The sequence below is a fragment of the Ambystoma mexicanum genome, chromosome 7p (genome assembly GCF_040938575.1).
Source record: "Ambystoma mexicanum isolate Mex_15411 chromosome 7p, UKY_AmexF1_1, whole genome shotgun sequence".
NCBI classification, from domain to species: Eukaryota; Metazoa; Chordata; class Amphibia; order Caudata; family Ambystomatidae; genus Ambystoma; species Ambystoma mexicanum.
In genome coordinates this window covers 267,952,292-267,975,398 of record NC_090939.1, presented here as the reverse complement: position 1 = coordinate 267,975,398, position 23,107 = coordinate 267,952,292, and the positions used below count along the sequence as shown (strand labels likewise).

General features: G+C 41.6%; 1 protein-coding gene across 1 annotated transcript in view; it reads left to right on the top strand.

Annotated features, from left to right (window-relative positions):
- Positions 1-23,107, top strand: part of MIS18A (MIS18 kinetochore protein A) — a 211,211-nt gene that overhangs the window by 48,154 nt on the left and 139,950 nt on the right. Inside the window, exon 2 of the mRNA XM_069636335.1 lies at positions 17,103-17,169. Within this exon, the coding sequence (XP_069492436.1) occupies positions 17,103-17,169 (67 nt within the window). The remainder of the gene's footprint in view (positions 1-17,102; positions 17,170-23,107) is intronic.

Here is a 23,107-nt window from a genome sequence, read left to right as displayed (position 1 = left end):
ATGTTTCCCCTGTATTATCTTCTTCAATAAAGCCTGGATATCTTTTCCATGAGATCTTTTAATTCGACAACACCCGTGGGTTGTATGCTTTTTTGATATGTTGTGACCAATGAATCTTTACATAACTTTGCACACTCTTGTCTTTTGTTTTAAAGTGTCTCTATTCACCCTTAATTAGATTACGTGGGACTTGATACTCTTGTATGTCTCTCTCCTGGGATATTTCTTAGTGCTTTCTCTTTTCTCATACTCTATTGGCTTATGAGACCGTATTCCTTCCTCCCAGGGTATTTTCTCCACTGTCTCTCTATTACCCTTTTATTTATTTTTGGTATTCGCTCTACAAACTCCCCACATTACAGTTAAACCACTTTAGTCCTTGTCTCTTCTTTGGGATTATGATGAGTTGCACTCTTGTGAACATTTTTCCCCTCACAGGGTTGCTGGTTATTACACATTTTGCATTGGCATTTCAATAATTGCGTTCCTCTTCACACGTCTTTCTGACTGGGATGAGTTGTACTCTTGATGTGTTCCTTCCCCAGCTGCCTCACACTGTTTCCGTGTTTCCCGGTACCATCAGGTGAATATGAGAACCTTGCAGGGCTTGGCACTTGCTCTGGAATTCTTCTCGGTACTCTCTCGCCCGGTGTTTGTCGGCGTCCTGATCTCGGCTCCCCCGGGGCTGCTGTCTTCTTCGTACGCGGACGACTGGTAGCTCTGCTCGCTCCCAGCAGTGATCGTTTTGGCGTAGTTGTGCTGGTGCTTTGCCCACTTCTTCTCTCTTGGTTTCCCCGGTGCCTTGTGCCTTGCTTGACAGCATCTCGCTTTAGCGATCCTCACCTGTTCAAGTCATGCGCTCTGTTGCATTCCTCTTCCCAATAGGCAGTCCCATTTATGCTGATAGTGTGGCCGATTCAGGGAGTTCTCACAGGAACGGGAGTCCTTCTCACCTAAGGGACAGTCACTACCAGTAAGGCCCCACTTGCCCGGACCCCTAGGGAGAGTCTTGTGGAGCGGGCTTGCCTCCCTAGCCTATTGGGGGGGGGGGGGGGTGGCTCCCCTTTGGTAGAAGGGACAAATACTGTTGATTCATCACAGTATCTATGTGTCATTTAAAACCCACAGCGTGCTGGCAGTCTCTGGAAACCACTTTCTGAACTGTGCTCTTTCAGTTATATCCAATTGTGAAATGTTATCTCCCCCCCCCCCCAAAAAAAACCATCAATGTATTCAGCATAATACATACTCTATTTTGTCATTGCACAAGAATGGTCTTTCTTGCTGAGAACAGCATTGTCCTGACTAGTCTACTAGTGTGGACCTCTAACTCTTCAGAGCGGAAGGCCCTGGGAAAGTAATGTCGAATAAGATATGTGGCAGATGATAATCCACCTCTTCTGTTAATACATGTTGCCCAAATTCTCTTGCTCATGGGATGTTCAAAGCTGTTCCATTGTGCCCCATGCACTGCAGCTTCTCCAGCACAGCGGAGATGAGTACACCTCCATCCTGTGGAATCAATCTGGATGTAGTAAACCCACTATATCACTTTTATTCCCTGTTCCTTCTGCGGATATGGACCTCGCCCACCAACCACTGCCCTTGGGGCCAGAATGTCTGGCGCCTCTAATCTGGTCCCTAGGTCCTCTTACCAGGGCTGAGACCATCTCTCTGGTTCAGAATGCCAGGTAATGAAAGCCTATAATGACTAAATGAAAACTGCCTTTTGGGTAAACCTAGTCTGAGGACCTGTATTATCTCTTTCATCTTTGGCTGCAAGGATGAAATGACCAGTATCCTACTCTGGCCAGCTGGATGGCAGATTTTCAACACTGCATTATCAGTACCATAGATGGGTGTTGCGCATGGTTGGCGGTGTACCCAGCAAGTGAAGTGAAGTAGTGGGAAGTTGAAGGAATGTGTGGCAAGATTAGCCCCACATACCTTTTGCACACTATTCCAACGTTTGATTGTTTTGTGCCACATTCACAATTCTCCTTTTGTGAGACAGGTACTTTCTATATGGAGGAATAGCACATTGTTCAGTGATGGGGAAGCCAACAAAACCTGCTCATTCTTGTTCGATGCAGGATAGTCCTCAAATGACCCAATGCTTGACATAAATCCACCCAGCCGTCATATGGTATCTCCACCAGTGTGGGGAAAGCAAGATCCCTGTTAGGGTCTATTGCCTTAAGTAACGTGGTCCTCACCCTAGCTATTTCACTCCTCCATATGAATTTTGTGAAAGCAGTCATGAGATCCCTAAAAGCTTTACAGGGTTCCAGGTGGGAGGGATCTGGCTATGGTACAGTGGTCTCATTGTAGGATTAAATAATCTTAAGTGTAGCTATTCTTCCCCTGCGAGCAATTGGGAGAATGGCTCCTCTGCAAAAGTGAGCTGTGATTCTGATAACCGCAGCAATATAGTTTGCAGTATACAATCTGGACGGGTTTATTTTAGTGATTTGGTTACATTTCAGACCTTTCACAAAACACTTACAACAATTAAAATACAATTCCTAATTCATTACATTACTAATTACAAAAGATTAACACGATGGCAGTCAATTGGTTTACATAATTATAATCAAGTCAATTTCATATAGTGTACTCGGCCATCACCAAACCAAAATAAATCTAAAATTCTATATTAAGTCTATACTATTGATAAGAAATGTATTCAGCTAAACTTAAAAGCTCCTTAGTCTGTGCAAATATATAAGTTACAAACCTTTATAAAATTCCCAAGAGCAATTGAAAGTGCTAAGAAATCTCCCCTCATCATCCATGCCCACAGGTTAATAAGTACAGTACTGGGAGTTGATTCAAATCTCAAGTGCTTAAGGCGTAGCTCATTGAGTGCTTCTGTTTAAAATCCAGTGCTTTAGAGTTTTTGTGTTTTATCCAACACAATTTACAAGTCCTGTTCTCATAAGGGAGTCCAATCCTCGGGCCCAATACTTAGTCAGTAGGCAGTCTAGCCTGAAACTCAAGAAACACATTTTAATTTCATTGACAGTGATTTTATCAAATACTTAAGGGTTCAGACAGACCTACTGAGTTCTCCACATACTGTGCAGATGATACCCAGATTCTCCTACTGCTCTCAGGCAACTATGACCTAGACCTCGCTCTCTCGAACAAAATTTACCAAGTCATTCAAGCGTGGGTGGCTGTCCATGGATTATCCCTGAATGACGATAAGACTGAAATCCTTATCCTAGGTGCATCTGCCCACCTTAATAAACTTGACACAAAGTACAACACTTTCTCCATTGATGGTATTACCATCAAAGTGGTTATAGAGACTAAAACATTAGGCTTCTACTTGGACTCCACCTTAAACATGGGCAAGCAAGTCAATGCCACGTCCTCTGCAACCGCATATACATGCAAGCTGATCCATGCTTTTAAACCCTACCTATCCACCAAGAGCTGCACCACCCTAGCAAGAGCTTTAATATTGTCAAAACTCGACTATTGCAACGCCCTATATGCAGGAGCCAGTAAACAGACTACTAACAAACTACAAATATTACAAAATAATGCGCTGATAGCTGCACTCGGCATTCCCAAAAGAGAACATATCTCTGCGGCCAGAAGGGAAACTAAATAGCTGTCCATCAAAGACAGGATTCTACTCAACCTTGTACCCATCAGCCATAAATGTCTAAACAATGCTGCCCCTCAGTACCTCCAAGAAAAAATCACCCGAAAATATTCATTGCGTCCTACGAGATCCGCCCAATCTTGCTGCATTACAATGCCCAGATTCAATTTGAAATGAGCAGGAGGAACAGCTTCCTGGTCTTAGGCACCCAATATTGGAATGCGCTACCCCTGCATCTCTGAACAGACCGAAACTTCCTTAACTTCAGGAAAAGCACGAAAGGTTGGTTGGCCTCCGACATTTGAACACAACCTCTGTGTGCCTAATTTCCTTGTGTCACATACTTTCACAGTACTTTACCTGTAACCTCTCATGTACTGTAATCTGCTATTTTACCTGTATTTACTTGTACTGTCCAATAATGGAAAACGGCATTATCTTGTCGTGCCCAGCTACCCTCGGTTGTGGAGCGCCTTACAAATAAATAAATAAACAAACATACTCACGGTATATTATATTTATGATGTTTGTCCCACGTGTCAATCCTATCCCATTCACATAATATTTTTGTAGAAAAGATGCCCAGACTCTTCTTGCATGTTTTAAAAAGGCAGTGTTTTTTTCTGTTTTTAATTTTAAAATAGTTTTTTCTACTTTTATACACACGCCAAAATAACAGCATCCCTAGCTACCAACGCATCACCGGGAGAGGGACCGCATTCTGCAAAGCTAGAACAGATCTCCACAAACGCCCTTCTATAATCTCTAACCATTTCTCAATTGTTGGTGGTAATAATTCTAGTCCGTATATCAATTTAGGGACATCGTTTTGTTTGTAAAATTGCAACAGTAGCAATAATCTCCCAAGAAACAATTTCATTTTGATTATCATTGCCTCCAATTTTATAATAATGTGTTTTAGAGGCCCGACTAGATTTTGTAGCTCAAATATAACCCAGAGAAACCTCATCCACAACCTCAGGTATTCGCGAATTGTTGGGTCTGTTCTTCATTTTATTTCAAACCAATATTTGTGATTTTGCAGTTAGCCTCCAGAGTTGTCTTCAATATGTTCACCCACTGCGTCTAGGGATCTTTGAAGCCCAATTGGGGTTAAGCCTAAGAGAACAATGTATTCTACATAAAGTAGCCACCCAACTGTCAAAGTCCCCAGATGCAGTGGGAAAGCACTAGTTTTATCCGGGGGCATCTCAATGTCAGACATGTATAGATTGAATAGTGTAGGGACAAGAACACACCCTGCAATCACCCCTACCCAACATCAATCTCATTTATAAGTGCCTGCCAGTGTTTACTCTCACACTTAGACGGTTGTCTTCATATAGTAATTTGATCATATTTAAAAAAAGCCTTCAGGGATGACCCATTGCTGAAGTTTCTGCCATAACCACCGCTGATCAACCTTAGCGAAAGCGCCAGACATGTCAAGACAGGCCACAATCATTGGTCTCTTTTTTGCAGAGAAGGCCTTTTTGGCTAAGAAAACGAATATCAAACCGTTAAGGGAGGTCCCACGCCCTCTTCTGAATCCTGTTTGTCTCACATTAAAGATGTCTCTGGATTCTAGAACCTGCAACTCCATGGATGGCTGCCTGAAGGCTGAGCTCCTGTGCCCTGCATTCATCTCTTTTGAATTCACTTGGAGTGGCGGAGAAAAACACAGAACTTCGCAGCCATCAAAGAGGCAGAAGGGAGAGGAGGTAGATGGATGATGATTCACGAAAGATGGCGGATCAAATAAGAGAATAACAGATTCAAGTGGAGAAGCTTAACATCAAATGCTCTGAGCAAGACAATTTTTCAAAAAGAAACAATGCACGTGTAGCAGGGTTTCCAGAGAACATTGAGCAAGGCTGCCCTGTGGACTTTATGGAAAAAGCTTTGATTAAAATGCTCAATCTAGATCCAAAAACTCCTCTGGAAATTGAGGGCACATTGATCTTTGAGTCTTAAACCATTACTCAGCCTGAGACCAAGGCACTTCATAACATTTTTGAGATTCCCTATGTGAGAACTGGTGTTGAAAAAGGCGAGGGGGGGAGGGGAAGGTGATTTGGCATGGGGAGGTCATAAGATTATGATCTTTGGTGACCTAAGTCGAGATGTTCTGGAGCAAAGAAGAGCATTTAATATGGTGAAGGAAAAAGCAAGAAACAAACATCTAAAATATCACATGGTATATCCAGCAATCTTGAGAGTAGTGCTGAATGGCGAAGTGCACTCTGATCAGGGGACAGAAACATTTCTTACAGATTTGGATCATCAGCCCATGGAGGAAACGCCCAGCCATAGTGTCAAAGAAGATAAAATGATCTGCTTTTACAATCTATGGATGATTATTTATATACTTTCTTGGTTTGGCTGTCATTTTAGCCTTTATTTGGATTTGTTTGACTTATTAATATTGATATTAGGTTGAAAAACGTTACCGTTGAAACCGCTTTAAAAATGTGTTTGTTTGAAATCCATTGGACACCTTGTGTGAGGAAAGGACCTAGTGTATTGGCACGCAGCGTAAGCAATGTGATGACTGAGACTGAAAAGGCTCATACTATATGCACTTTTGTTTATGGGAAGCTACGTATTCAGTACCTCAACTTATTAGCATTAGTATGATGCCTTAATGACCAGGATTTATGGCGGCATTGGTGAAGGAAGGTAACTCTTTATTAATGATCGCAGGCTCATTGTGGCATGTGCTTTTTCCTTTGCTCGCGTACCGCAGTGAACATGTCACAGACGCGATCGTTGTTGTCATGGGCAAGGTGTAGGCGGTTTGCTGCGTGGTGAACTGGGTATGTCTGATGGAGTTGACACGCAGGGTGAGGCGATGCTGCTGTTGCCGAAAGGGAACTCTGAAAAACTTAAAAATAAACTCAACTGTGCGTGTACGATTGCCAATGCATATACTGAATGTGCTGCTTAATGTGAATGTGCACCAGCAAATGGAGAATTCTTTTGAACATGGCTGGTTGCACGCAGTGTCTTAGAAATGCTGTGCCATTTAAATATGATTCAACCGTTTGGCAATATACAGACTGGTCAATGATGTGCACTGTACATTTCAAAACACATGCTTATACGCCCATATTTTGGACTTAAGTTAGATGTTATTATCTAAAATATACTTAAGGGGGGGGTGGTAAAGGAGAGTACAAACATGGAATTGGAGCAGATTGCAGCCATCATGCCGGAGAAGATATTTTGACCAGCATAAACGTTTTGTTGATCCAAAAGTGGTAACAAGGAATTATTTTTTTTTCTTCAATGAATGGGGACCTTAAAGGGGGAAAGAATGTATGAGATAATTCAAGGCGGAGTGCATTAAAGATGGGAGAGATAAAATTGGGACTCACGCGAGACTTTATAAATCAAGGCGGCTTTTAATATGGATAATATGATGTAGTTATTATAATGAAGAAGAATGTAGTAGCACCATCCCTGCCAGGAGGTTAATCATTTGTTGCAATTTATGAATAACATGTGAAACAGATGGGGATTAAGTGGTGGGAAATGGAGATATAACTAGGAACTGATGGAAGGGACGAGAAAGTGTTTTTGAGGAACCTGTAGGACGGGCCAGTAAAGGGTGAATGAGTTGTAGTATGGGTGCATGGAGAATTTCATAGCCAGTGGGTTAGGGAAGTGACAACTGGGTAGAGAATGGGTGAAACTATGTTAGGGAGTTTTTGAGTGCACTAGTCTTCAAGCAATTATTTTATTTTTTCAGGAGAAAGCAATATGAGGGAATTTTTTTCTTAACATAATACATGTTGGAATATGTGAAATTGTTCGGGTAGGGGGTAATTTGGCATAATGATCTTTTGATAAATAGGTGGGTGAAAATTGATGTTATACAGTGTGTATAAGGCAGTTGTATCTGTTTGGGGGAGTCAAATAGTATATAGAGAGATTCAGTTTAAGTTTGAAAGATGCAAGAATATCTGTGTTTAAGCGTACATTTATAAATGTAAAGGGAAAGGGGATTACAAGTTCTGCTTAGGGAGACAGTCACTTTTATGTTTATAGAGTATGACTTGGCAAGCACTGCTCTGGGGGAAATGGTTTGGAATGCTGAATGTCCAGAGAAAATTGGGATTCATTGGATGCTTGGATATTCTCTATAGGGTATAAGATTGTTGATATACCAATTTTGTTTTATGTATTTTTGTTGTCGTTTCTAGTTGGTGTCTAGTCTGTCGGTTTTACCTGTTATTTTGTAAACATCTTGGTGACTTGCTTATGCTCATTCAATTGACCTATGAGAAATTTAAAGCTCCTACTGATACTTAATACAACCGTGATAATTGCTTAAGATGACAATGTGGGGTGGATAAGGTTGGAATTGTGAATGTTTATTAATGTAATCCTATGGGAAAGGGAAACTAGATGATGGATTGAAAAGGCGATGAGTGAGCTGACAATAATAACGTGGAATGTAAAGGGTTTAAACTGCCCTCATAAAAAGAAGAAAGGTGACGGAGTGCAAAGGCGGATATGGTGTTTTTTGCAAGAAACGCATTTAACAGTTGAAGCCAGACAGTTCCTGTCTAATTTAAGGTATATCAGAGACCTGTCTTAATTGCTACTCAACAAAGTTAAGGGGCCGGGGGGTTAAGCATTTTATTTAGGAAAGGCTTATAAATTAAGATTGCTAAGGTAGCGATCGATGGGGAAGGCAGAATGATTTTTGCGGACATAGTGCGTTTATGGACTCTGCTTGTCAGGAAAATACCTTTCTGACAGAATTTCAAAGCTATTGTGTGAGATGCAGGGGACACAATCATTTTGGGAGGTGATTTCAATTGTATTCATGACCATAGATTGGATAGTTTGTTCTTGCAGGTTTACTAATATGAGTGGATGTAAAGTGTTTGAGTTTTTTCTTCAAAAGTTCGATCTGGTTGACATATGGAGGGTGATGCACCCATCAGAAAGAGAATATACTTTTATTTTTTTCCTCCAGTGCGCAACTCTTTTTCCAGGTTAGATATGTTGAGCACTAAAGCACTAATGGATAAGACTCTTGGTGTAAATATTAGGTAGCAGGAAATTTCCGGATCATGCGCCAGGTTGACCTTCATTTGAAGATCGACGTAGGGGTTCTGTCTTTTCAAAGATGGCGTTTGAAGACGGGGTTATTGGAGGAAAAGGATGTGGTTGACGGAATTTCGTCAAGTATGAAACTATTTTTTTAGGAGAATGTAGGGTCTGCAGATCCCAAAATTGTATGGGACAGTTTTAAAGCTACGATCAAGGGAGGATTGATTAATATAACTTCACGTCTCAGGAAGAAAAGCTTGGGTGAGTTAAATATGATAGAAGCCAAGCTGTCATATTTACAGCAAAAGTATGCACAATTGGGGGAAGGCAAAAGATAGGGTAGAGATGAATCATGCCCAAGAAACCTTAGCAAGTAAAACCAATTTGATGGCAGAAAAGTGTTTATTTTTTATGAGGCAGAAATATTGGGAAGGTGAAGACAAGAGTGGGCGATTGTTGGCTAGTCAATTGAAGGGTATGGGGGAAATCATTTGTTCAGGGAATCGAATGAAGTCGGCCAGTTAGTGTGGAATAATGTTGAGATCTGTTTTTAAAAGTATGAGAAATTATGTATGGAGGAGGAATCGGTCTCGCAACAAGACTTGGAGGGACTATTTCATTTTATAGACATGAAGAAACTAACGCCGGATGACAGTATGGGCCTCATTACGACTTTCGAGGTAGCCATGCCATTCCGATTTTGGAGGGCCCAGTATTTCCTCATTCAGGGAACCTGGACCTTTCCCATTCGAGCCCCCATAGTGCTCGATCGGAATGGGGAGGGAGCTAACAATGGGCCTGTTAATAACGGGCCCGTTTTTGGCTCCCTGTTCCACTCGCGGGACCCGCTATGGACGTCTGGTAAATCCAGACGTCCAGGGCAGGTCCCGCGAAGGAACCTCGTAATAGGGCGGAATGGGATTAATGGGGCCTGCACCATTACCAGCGCTGTTAATCTCATTCCGCCAGCCTCGTAATGAGGTCCTATGTCTCTAGAGGTGGAAATTGAAGTGAATTAAGTCTGGTTGGCGATTGAACAGCTCAAGGTGGGGAAATCCCTGGGAATAGATGGCCAACCGGTAGAATTTTATAGGAAATTTGATACATTTCTAGCTTCCATCGTATGTAGGCTGTTTAATTCTTTCCTGGAAGGGGGCGGGGGGAGTTGTGCCAATCAATGAGTGAGGCCATGATTGCGCTTATACCCAAGGAAGGCAGAGACAATAAAAAAAGTGTGGACATTACAGGCCGATATCCTTATTGAATGTGGATGTAAAAGAAATTACAAAAATAATGGTAAACCGATTGGAAAGCTGTATTGAGGAATATAATCCATGAGTCACAGGTAGGGTTTATGAAAAATAGATTTGGGTATGATAACATCAGAACGCTTGTGGACATAAGTCTTCATCAGAATGAACCTGTAAACACCGCTCTTGTTTATATGGATGCTGAGAAACTGTTTGAAAGGGTAAACTGGGCTTTCTTGAGGTTCACAATGAGGGGAATGGGATTTGCAAGTACATTTGTGGGGATGATTCATTGTCTACAGAGATGTAACGAGATGTCTGAGTTTAGCCTAACAAGAGGAACAAGACCGGTTGCCCTTTATCACCATCTTGATTCAATATTGCTTTAGAAACATTAATAACTCTGATACGCTATGAACGGAGAATTAGAGGCTTGAATTTGGGCTCAAAGAAATTAAAGTGCTCCTGTATGCTGATGGCATGGTGGTGATCCTTTCCATTCCAGAGGATGGTAGTGATGGACTTAAAGAAACATTTGAAAGAGTGGGTGGGTAAATGATCAAATTACAAAGTTAATTGGGATAAGACAGGTGTTCCCGCTCTCCATGTCTTGCAGGAGAGGGGATTCTTTTGATTGGGACTGTAAATGGTCTGAAGCACATGTAAAATATTTAGGGGTCTATCTCACCAAGGATATAAGGAAGATGGCAGAATTTAACATGGCAAAATTGGTGGAAAATCTTAAGAAAGATGTCAAAAGTGAGAATGGCTGGAACTAGGAATAGGGCAAAGATAAAAGCAATTAAAATGTCCCTCTTGCCGAAGGCTTTGTATATAGTGCAATCGATACCCCTAAGCTTCTCGAAGGAAAAAGATCAGGGAAATGGACCGAATTTTTCAAAACTTCCTCTGGGGTGAAAAGAAAGCTCCAAAGAGTCCGGGATTCTTGTTACATCGTACTAGGGAGGATGGGTTTGGATATCCAGACTTGGAACTTATTATAGGGGGTTTATACTAAAGAAGGCAGCCCTTTAAGTGACACCGGAGGCAGAATGTGAACCCGCTTGGTTGACAGTGGAGATGGAAAGACTTTCACAATTTCAATTGAGTAATATGTTTTCAATGGAAAAATTGTCAAAGGGGGCTGTTAAATTTCCATCCATTATGACTAAAGATCTGATGGTATGGTGGTTGATTAATTTCTATGGGAACTTATTTCTAAATTATAGGGCGTCTATTTGGCACAATCCTGGACTGCAGATTGTGAATAAGACTCTAAATTGTCGAAGTTGGATTTCAAAAAGGATTTTAAAGATGGGGAGGGGGGATTTAATGCGTGATGGGCATATCTTATCATTCGAGGAACTTCAAGGGGTTTTTCACTTTGACAATAGGGAAAGGAATAGGTTGGAGTCTCTTTTGACTCAGACATTAAGTATGTTATCTGTGCCAGTGGAGAAGGAGCCGACAGGTTGCGCTATTTTTTGCATGTCACCATGCAGTTTCCACATATCTGAACCTCATGCCAGTGAATAATTTAGGGGTTGATTTATGGAAGAAATTGGTGGAAAAATGGGAAGAAGAATTTGGGTGTACTATTACTGAAGGGGAATGGAGACCTATGTGACAGGTGGGATATAAAAGTAATTTAGACCTCAAGTTGAGGCTTATACATCAAAAGATTTTAGGGCGGCTGTATTGGACACCGAACGTATGTGCAAATTCTGGTTGTTGGATAGTGATATATGTTGGGGATGTGGGAAAGAGAAAGGGGCACTAGTTCATATGTTATGGTATTGCCCCCAAATGCAGAACCTCTGGTGTGAGGTGCTAGATCGGTTAGACGTGATCTTATCAATTCGTTTTCCAAGAATGTCATTGCAGGTGTTATTGTTATCGAATAAGGGGCGATGTAAAACTGCCGGTTGTATGGAAATTGGGTTGACAAAGTATGCGTGATGGCGGCAAAGCAGATCTTGAAAGTGTGGAAAACCAGGAAAAAAACGCGAGTTGAGAGTTGGATTAATGATACTTATCTGATTTTGAACGAGTTAAGGTTTAGATGCAGGGTAGGGAGGGGAAATATCTGGATTGTGGGGCGCCCTTTAATGATTTATATGGTAACTGAGCGTAAGATTGGGTAATGATGTTTAAGCAGTCTGGAAATGGAGAGATATAGTTTTCCTTTTGTTTTTTTTGGTTTGTTTGTGTAAATGTTTGTTTTATGTTCTTGTCTAAATGTATAAATAGGTCTTATAGTTGTATTGACATTACTTAGGAAGGACGTTTGTTGCCCAATGGTAATGGGAAAATATTTAATTTATAGCTAATTTAGCAGGGCAAATGTGGACTTAGTAGTTGACAATGTTAGGATGTATATCTCAATTCTACTGTTCAAAGTGTACATTGTTGTATTCTTCATGCATTTGTTTTGAAAACATTAAATAAGGATGATAAAAAAGAAAGATATGTCTCTGTTCAGCCCAGTCAATTAAATCTCTTAAAACAAATGATGTGAATATCTCAATATCTCCTAAGATTAGGGAACACAAAATCGCAGGCCAGTGATCTGGATCACTCTTTAACGCTTGGTTACATATGCCATCTGGGCCACTCACCCCTGAATTGCTCAATTTCATAATATGGTCCTTAATATCATGTATGTTCCAATGGAACGCCCATTTGTTTAGTAACTTAGAACTGGCCTGGTATTCTACTTGACATGTGGCAAATAGCCTGGAGGAGTGAGCTCACCAGTAATCTTCCGGTAGTTTGTAGCGAACTCTGTTGTTCCTTAACACCATTCAGAAACCATCAGATACGCCGGCTGTCCTGCTGTGCACCTATTAGTAGCATCTCCTGGTTCTGCCTGATGTGTTTCCCAATTTGATACGATTTGAGCCCGTTTTTATAATTCAGTGTGTTCCTGTGCAGCTCAGATGTTCTCTCAACTGATCCTACTACCGTATTGTTTGTAATTATTCTATTCCTCCTTCTAAACTCACGCTTTTTCTCTCTTCTGGCCACGTCTATGGTTCAGCCTCTCTAGGGAGATCTTTATTCTCTTCAGGTGCCTCCCTCTGGAACAGCTTCCCTGCTTCTTTCCGCCTTGAGCCGGATCTCCTTAAATTCTGGAAACTTCTTAAGACTTTCCTCTTTACCTCCTCGTTCTCTCTCCCCCTCCCTTGCTAACCGCCGCTTTTCTGTCTCTCCTCTACCTCTGCATAGTTTTGCTGAGTAGCTCCCTGGTCTACCTTCAGAATCTCACAGGTCCCAAGCTTTCCTCGCCGGTCTCTTGCACTTGCCCTCGGGTCTTGCACTTGCCGCAGCACTACTGCATTTTGGTTACTACCCATGAGAGTGGTATATCTCTGCACTTAAACTATGTTCTAACGCGACTGGGTGCACTTGTCCTTATTGCCCCCCGCACTTCATTTTCTGTTCATCTGCAAAATCTGAATGGGGTAAGAAACGTCATAATTTTTGCATTGACATTTTTCTACCTCGACCTTTTTATTTTTATTCCATTTTTAACATGGCAATGTGCCTTCAAACCTGAAAGTCAGCCTTTTAATTCCATATCTCATAAAGACTTTTACCTTTTAATATTTGCTGAACCGCAGAACAGCCACAGGCAACACCATCTGACTTTCTCTGTAAAACCATTGTATATAGCTGTGACTGGATCTTTTGTTGAATTTGGGATTTTGTTTCATCGTAAAGGTGGTGAAGTACTTTGGTTAAATAGATCCAAGGCCCTTCAGCGCTGGTTACACATCTATCATTCTACCCTTTTTCTAAGGTACCCAGTCACCCCCAATCCAGTCGTTAACATTTTGTGCTCGGTGATTACTGCTACTCAATTAAATGTCAGCCAAATACTGCTATCTGTACAGAACAATTTGGTGGCCTGGCCGTGCGGCTCACGATTATGCGAAACAGAATTCTATTCTCTGCAATAAGCAGATTTTCTTTACTGCTTGTATGACCGGTACATCGGAGGCCATTTCCAAATCGTGGTTTTCTTGTACCGTTTCAATGCCTTTATTCTTCTAAAACTTGCATTTACTATCCCCAGCTTGAGAAGTAGGAACTGAAAGATCAGACAGGACATTGCAAGTTACAATTTCTAGAATTCCTGTTTAATCACTTCAATAGTTTTGTTGTGCTATTTACATTTGGAATCGGAAGCGGCCTGTGACTGACGAGCTACCGTGAGGTACGGCTTGATTCACGCTGGTGATCATGCCGCTCTGGTATGAGAGCTCAACATTTCCAGCCTCACAAGTAGTATGGGTAACGTAAATGTCAATCAAGCAGGCACAATGATTAGTTGGTCGGAAAAAATGTAACGCATGCCATGGAAGTACTTGTTATGGATAGATCCCATCATCTTCCTAATTTTAGGGAGATGACGATTAACTCCATAGAAGACTGGATCTATACTTTTGTTGGCAAGCATGCTGCTGTTCCTATTGGGTAATAAGTACTGAGGACAAAAAACCTCCCTATGACAAGGTGATCAGAGATGCCAAAAGAGAACTTGGAGCAGAGCTTCGCTATGCCAAGAAAAAGGCTGTTCCTCTGGAGATATACTATGCAAACGTGAGGTGTAGCAAAAATAGATATAGAGCAATCATGAAAGCCAAAAGAAGGGCGGATAAGAATTTGTCTTGGCAAACATTGGTGAAGACGATCTTTGGAGGGAAGACCCGCAATTTCTGGTCACTTTTGGGTGACGCATGGGGTATAGCAAAAGGTCTATCAGCTAACCCTATTGAGGCTGCATTATGGAAAGAATTTTGGGAAAATCGGAATGCCCAGTTAGATAATGAGGAATCAATGTCACTGGGCAGTCCCCCATTAGTTACACCCATTCATACATCATATGAAGCTGTGGTGAATAAGATTAAAGATCTAAAATATTCCCGGGCGCCAGAACCGAATGGATTGGATAATATTGTCATCAAATCCCAACCTGAGTTCTGGGCCAGTTTACTGGTTATCTTATTTGATAAGATCCTAAAAGAAGGCAAATACCCCAATCATGGCAAACGGCGGTTCGTATCCCCGTTTTTAAAAAGGGAATTCGGTTAGATCCAAGTAACTATAGGTTACTTTCAATGTTGCACTCTACGGGGAAGATATTTGCCTCACTGTTATTAAAAGAACTACAGCTTTGGGTGGAGCACTCGGGCATCCTATGCAAATTCCAAAGTGGGTTTAGACAGGGATATTGTACCGCCCATTACATTATGGTAATGGACCTATTAGGCTCTAGAGCAGGGAAAGGGGGGCAACCTCCCTTGTACGCCCTATGCATAGATTTCACAGCTGCATTTTATTCGATCCTTAGAGGTCGCTTGTGGCGGAAACTAAAACTTACGGGCTGTCCTGAGGGTCTGTTATACTATCTCAGACTGTTGCATCAAGATATTTCAGTAAAACTAAAACTAGATCAGGAAGGTCACACTACAGGAAATGTTTCCCAAAATAGGTGGGTAAAGCAAGGATGTGTCACGGCGCCTCTAATGAACAATCTATATGTCCATGACATCCCTGCAGCAATAATTGCTGCAATAAAACTGTCCCCTTAAAATTGGTGAGGCCCTTTGCCCTGTTTTAGCCTATGCGGACGACCTGGTAGTTTTCGATCATACCATTAGTGGGATATGTAGGTCGGCTACAGCCCTCTGGGAATATGCAGGGGAAAACGGCCTCAGTATTAACCTGCAAAAGACAAAGGTCATGAGGTATACCAAGAGGAATACATCTCGAGTGCAGCTTATGGTAGGTATAGTAAGCATCGCCTATGCCCCTCAATATCGATACCTGGGTATCAATTTTGAACTTGCTGGTAATTACGTAACATGCAAACAAACACGTGCCATAAGAGCGGCACAACTGACTGCCTTACCATCAAGCAGGGAGGTTTTACTCTATGGGGCACGCGCCAATTGTATATGCAAGTTCTTTCCCTGATGATGACGTACAGTCTTGAAGCTCTCCTTGATATTGATCTGAAATGGCTTCAGGTTATTGAAGGGAAATTCTGGCGATGCATCCTTGGTCTACCCCCTGGTATACCAATGTCATTAATAAGGCTGGCACTTGGGCTGATTTCCTTTAAAAGCTATAGTACTGAAGAAGCAGGCTGCGTTATATTTGCAAATGTCCAGTGGCACAAAGAATGGACTATTAATAGCAGTTCATGAGGAAATGTCCAGGGAAAACTCACCATGCACAACTTATGGGGAGATGATCAAACTGTTTGCTGAAATAGGTTAGCAATTGAGGGGAGGGAGTCATTCAGATGAGGCACAGAGGGGATTGGGAAAACGTATAGATCTCTGGGATTGGTTGGAGAACTATGACCATCTCAGGGGGTTAAAAAGTTATCCGTTCGTGCAGTATAGACTGTATGATTTTAAGAAGCCCCAGAGATATTTGAATCTGTGCCCATCTGTAAGACTCAGACGCTTTATTCTACTACTTAAATTAGAGCAACTACCCACACTAATGGTCACTGGGAGAAAGGATAAGATCGCTGTGGAATTACGGCTATGCAGTTTTTGCAAAGAGCAAGATCAGTTGGAGACAGCTAAACATCTACTGACAGAATGCCATGAAATGGCTAGTGTAATTAACCTCCTCCTGGGCAAGCATTCTCATAACTACGAGTATATTAAGGAGGAGCTATTCTGGCTTCACTGTTCCAAAAGCATGTGCCTGCTGCTGCATTATATAACATCTGGCTGAAAGTTGAAGTTAGCCTGGGTATACCAATATAAGAAGCTGCCAAAGAGAATGTGTTTAACCATATCTGCTTGAAAACAATGTAATTATCACATCCGACCAGGGAAGGTTACCATACAATGTAAAATATGTGTTCTAGAAAGCGTCTAATTTTTTTCTGACTAAAGAGCAAGAGTGCCCCCGTAGCCATATGTTATATTGACGAAGTAGGGATTTTAATCCAATGTCTGTTTTCTTTAGGATTTTATAGCTCTGATGGGGAGAAATAAATGTTTAATGGAAAGTTGGATGTATTACTATATTTGTATGGTTCTAGACTGTATATTCTGATGTATCTATGTTTTTATGTGCTATTCTTAAAATAGTTAATATTTATTGTGATTTAGTTTACATTAAAACTTTATTTGTTGTTTTAGTTGTCTCGCCATATGTTACCGTGGATAAGGAGCCGAGAGTGTCAACATGTCCACAAGACGATTGTTGGTGAGTGAAACAAAGTTTCTTCATGTGAATGAGTGTTGGTGTTCTTCAGGGTGCACTGCAGCAGTGAACATGAGCCTTGTTGGTTTTCATATCATTTGAAACATGGTTTCAGGTTTTCAGAAATGTGGTTTTGTTTCATCTGGTCCTAATGGCTACTGACAATATTAGGCTTGTTATGCAGGCTTTTCAAAGGAGGATCTACCTGGTTAATAACATATTTACAAAATGCTTAACCCAGCTCAGTGGACTGTGAGCAGCAGCACTGCGACACAGCCTTAACCAGAGCTGTAGAGAAAATAACCAATATATATATATATATATATATATATATATATATATATATATATATAAGTTCCGTAATGGCTAAGCCACAGAAATAAAACTTACCTCTCTCAGCAGTTTCCAAGGTCTGTATGGTTCAGCTGGATATACAGATGAACTGCGGGAAGGGATGCTGGGTCTTATGAATGCTGGTTCCAACTAAGATTAAGTTAAGGCAGCCAATTAAAATGTAAATGTCTTGAATTAATAACTTTTTTTTTCTCCAAATTATGTAATGTAATCACCTTCCCATTATGCACTCAGTTCCTCAAACCAAGACAAACTTGATGGACCCCATTATTGGTTGCACTGAATGATTAATAATGGATGTCTCTGGTAAGGTGGCTAACCTACTTGCGAGCGATGGATAGCTAACCTACTTGCGAGTGATGGATATGTTGGCCCTCAGTTAAGTTGAACAGATAAGCAGTTTAAAATCAATTTTTGAGATCTAGAAAAATTATGCATTTCCCATGCTCATCTACACACACTGCCCTACTGCAGCTCTTTAGCAAGAGAACCAATGCCCATTATAATTCTGGAAATAAGGTGGTGCTTTAGCATCATCTAAAAGCCAAAACTAATGCATTGGAGTACAGCAAGGGTGGAGATGGCACATGAGAAGGGACATAATGCTTGTAGGTGTTTGGTTATTTACCCACCAATTGACTGGCCGTTCCCACCTTCCTGGTATATATATATATATATATATATATATATATATATATATATATATATATATATATATATAATTTTTTTTTTTTTTTTTTTTTAGCTAACTTTATCAAGCCTTTAAATCAAACTTTGCACTCTAAGTTGCTGGTAGTGATTTTCAAAGCAGTATTCTGAGAGCTAATGGTTTAAACGGCGCTGTAAATGCGCTACTGGTGTAATAAACATGTCTTAACCAGGTCTGCCTTAAGCCAGTTGATTGTATAAGCAGTATGCATGTCCTTTACTGAAGTCCTGCTAAAATTTCAAAACAAACAGTTTTGTTTTGTCTAGATATTAGATGGGCATTTTCCAGGCACTGCTATCATATGCACAGGCATGTGCACCAATTTGAAACTGCTACTATTAAATGCTAGTTAGAACCATTACGGCAATGCCTGCCAAATTCCTTTCCTATATCTACACAAAAGCCAAAACCGTTGGCATTGCCAATGCATGTTTAATTTGCAGGTTTAATTTGCAGGAGTTTTGGCGAAAAAGTTTTTCACATTCTTTTTGGGGTTCCCTCCCAAAGCCCCTCCTTTGATTTTTCTTTTCTTTTTTTTTTTTTTAAAGTTTCCTTCCCCCAACACTTTATTTACCCTTTCCCAACACCCCCCCTCCGCCCACCCCAAAAATGTTGATGAAAATGTTGGGCAAAACACCCGTTGGAAAAACGGGTGTCAGCAAAAGGACGCAATACTGGAATATCATCCAATCGAAGGAAGATCACGGAATTGTCCAACAATCATTGATTATATACTTCCGGATAGAGCCTGTTAGAAGATGTAGACAATTGGCTTGGGAACTTGGCATCATACCATTTATAACACTTATTTTACCTTTGACCTTTTTAAGTATTTTATGCCACAACAGAATGAGGCCATCATCCCATAATATCAAACATTCGGGTAGTTTGCAAACCTCTACGTAAATGACAGCCTTGGACTTTGACAATCTCAAAGATCATTCCAAGACACACAGCTGAGAAATGTGAGATTTGTTTAGTGTACATATGTTGTTTTGTACCAAGGATGTTGCTGGGACACTTACCCGGCCAGCTGGCCATCTTTTTGGGAGAGCTAACCAGATGAAAAGATCATAGAGGAGTACCACGTTGCCAACAAAATCACCCAGGGCTTGCAACCCGCCTCTTTCTCACTTGCCCTTTGACTTAGGTGCTGGGACTTTCTCCACTCGATTCTTATTTTGGAAGCCAGGCAGTGACCATAGCTGATTCAGCCCAGGCCCCCTGGCCTTTATATTGGCGCCCTGACCACATAACCAGACCGTTTCACCGCCTCATTAGAAGCCTTCCCTGGTGTCCCTGTGCTGGTTGTCCCGCAACAAAGGAGACCTTGGCCAAGGGCTATTCCTGCTTTGGGCATGTTTGCTCCTGAAAGGGCCTGCGGCCTGACCCCAGGCCACCAATTACTTGCCTAGCATCCTTTGCCCACTCATCCCCCGCCACCAGGATACCCATCTACTAGGACTACCACCTGCCTCCACCTGAGTGGTTACTAATGGCCTAATTGCTCAAATGATTTTCTGTTGGACCCTAGCGACCTGTTGTGCAAAAGACTGATGGAAATCCAATTTCGATTAGGTTAGGTTCGAAATACCATATACGGTAGCATCAGAACTGTGGAAGACCGATCCTGAATGAAGAGTTTACCCACGACCCTCAGGAGAGTTTCCTCCCCCCCGCCCCTTCACATTTCAACAGAGTTCAGCCTCCCTCCAACTTGTATGTAACCAAGGATTTTTACATTGTAATGTGGTTAATAAAAGAAGGTACTGGACATTTCTGTGACCTCCGTGTGGCAGCACAATGTAAAGGCGTTACAATAGTTCATTGTGTAACATTCTACCTTGCATTGATATATTCTTTCTTAGACACTCAAGGTTCATTGGCTTCTTTAGAAGATAGATAAGCTTGCACATGTGGTGGGAGGTTCTAGGAGGGTACTCTGTAAATGTAATACATCATTGTATCTTTGAAGCAAGGCTGTGCCAGTCAACAAAGAGGAGAGTAAATTACACAAAAAGGACACGGCTACTAAGGGCTGCATGCTTTAATCCAGACTGATCATAGAATTTAACACTATGAAACCAGTGGGTCATAACTCTGACGAAGAACTAGCCATACATCTACATGACTAGATGGAGAACTATTAACAGGAATGTACTCCAAGATCTATTTGGGAGACTTTTATAAATATTCGTAGAGCGCAAGGTATACACACTAAGAAGGTGATCGCCCACAGGGGCAGAATGGGGAGTCTAATGAAAGGATTTGAGTGACAGAGCTAACAAGTCCTTTGCTTCAATAAAAGTATAGGATAGAAGATCAAGCAGCACTATGCACTTTAAGAAAAAGTAAACTGTGTAAAGAAGAGACCTATTAAGAAAGATAGAACATGCATGAGTCAATTTGATAAGTTAACCTATAAGGGAAGGAATGGTTAGAACTGTCCCCAAGGAACCAGAAGCTTTCTATATATGTCCAAATAGGAAGTGATAAATGCTTAAATTACATTAGAGGGTCAAAAATGCACAGTATGATGTCATTTTGTTTATTGGTTTTAGCAAAAGTTGGTCAAAATGGATCAAAGTTGCACTATACACTTTGGGTTGAGGGCTTATGAGAAGCCGGAGTCAATGTACTTATGCTGCTATAGATACTTTGAAGTTGGGCAGAACGGAGAGTTCCTTAATTAAGGTATACAAGATAGAAGCTGCTACATAACAATATATTAAGACCATTGACACTTGGGATTAAGTTGATAGGAAGTCAACTGGTCAAGTTAATACAAATAAATAGCTGCACGTTGCATTTTAGGAGGTGATACCCTATTTAGGCAGAATGGAGGGTATTGTAAATAACAAAATAACAATGTCAAAGGCGTGGTTTGATTATTGGAATTAACAAGTTAATGGCACTTTGCACTTTGAGACTGGTAGCCCGCTAAACGCACACAAATCATACAGCGATGAAAGGAACAGGCTTTTATGGTATATGGGTATTATAAGTGAAGTAACTTGATGAACCCGACAACAGGCCAAGATGGCCCACACCTTTGCAGTCAATATTTTACAGAGAGATGTAAAAGTCACATGACTAAGCAAGAACAGCTGACCTAGTTGTGTGCGGAAATAAAAGAAGGGCCATAATAGAGAAATGCGATTGTTGCCTGAGAAAGTCCCAGTAAAGTTTTCTGCACCTTAAACAGACCAAGTGCCTGGACACTTTTTTTTAGCTTTATAGTTGGTCATGCCAAGCATGTGCAACAGACATGTTAAGTAGGGGGGGTAAGTAGCGTGGGGAAAATTAGTAGAGGGAATGTTAAGTAGGAATGTGAAGTAGGTGTAGGATGTTAAGTGTATATTTAAGAGAGTAAAGGGGAAATATCCTTGCATGAGGCCTCCTAGGTATGGGGGGGACATCCACAGATGCCATCCTCTGGCCTCCCACTCCATGCGGGTGGTATCCGTCTGATACACACTTGGTCCCCGGGACCCCTCCAAGGACGGGTGGGTTAAAATAGCTGATCCCCCATATAGATGGTTCTCCCATAGGGATCCCTATAAAACTCTCCTTGGTTTCTGTGTCCATTAGCAAGGAATTAACTCTTGTTTGCCGCAATTAATTTTTCAGGAGCAGCGCCCCCACCCCCCCACATCCAGAGGGTTTCGATGTTGGGCGGTGGTTCACATGGGGAATGCCCTTGACCTGGGCAAAGAATGAGTGCTCCCTGGCCTGGGCCCGGAAAACAGGGACACCAGGAGTAATATTAATGAATGCACTCTTTGAAGGTTCTCATACCAAGTAGTCTACATAGCTAACCTTGCTAACGCAACAAATTCAAATGTGTAGCTTGCCTATATATTTTTACTTTCACATATTTCTTGTAAAAGTGCTTCAACCAAACCGAGAGGGCTGTGCTCGTATGACAGGCCTGTGCACATTACATGACACTCCAATTCTGGTTTTACTTGACAGGCCAGACTGCATATGTTAAATCTACTTCTCCTGGTTCCTGCATAGCCTCCATGATTCATCCCCTTCCCTTTCCTCTCTACTAACACCTAAATGCCCACTAGCACAACCCACTGCTCCTCACATCCTTTACCACCACCTATCCCATCATCCTGATCCTGTAATCACCCATCACAAACAGTCCATTACACTCCAACATAATCTGCCCCTTTATCTTTACTTGCTATTGGTCTCATCACAGCCCCCTCTATTATTACCCTTAGACTTTGGAATGTCTGCTTCTAATGCTATAAAAACCCATTTCCTTTATGAACAATTTGACTGTCTCTCAATCTACACATTGCAAACCCTCCACTCTACACGTTGATGCCATTTTCATCCACTCCTCTCCTATGACCAAGATGGTGTTAGTTTTTCTGATGATCAACCGGGCTAACCCCACTGCCCCAGCCCTTCTTCCGACCTTTCTTCTTAGTTTACTGCCACTCAGCTCCTCTCGACTACACCGCTCCCTGTCTGTGTGTATCTGGCGCCTAGCCCCGTGAACTGTTTCCAAGATCTTGACCACCATTCCCACCGAAGCCCTCACTTCAACTTTCCCAAAATATCCTATGCCCATCAACTTGACCCTCCTTTCTTACTACTCCCCGACCTCCCTCCTCAACCTTCCCACAGTCACCCTAGGCAATCCTCTTGACATTACCCCATCTAGCCTCACTATCATGCACTTCTTTGCGAACCGCTACCTTAGGCACACCAACCTCTGTCCCTCTGCTGAAAACCCCACTCTCCTATTTCCCGATGTAAATTCAAGCCTGACTCCCCCGCCTCATATCAAATACAGGTCTGATCCTCACACCAACTCCATCTATGAAAAGCATTTGGTGACTTAAGCCTAGTGTTGAG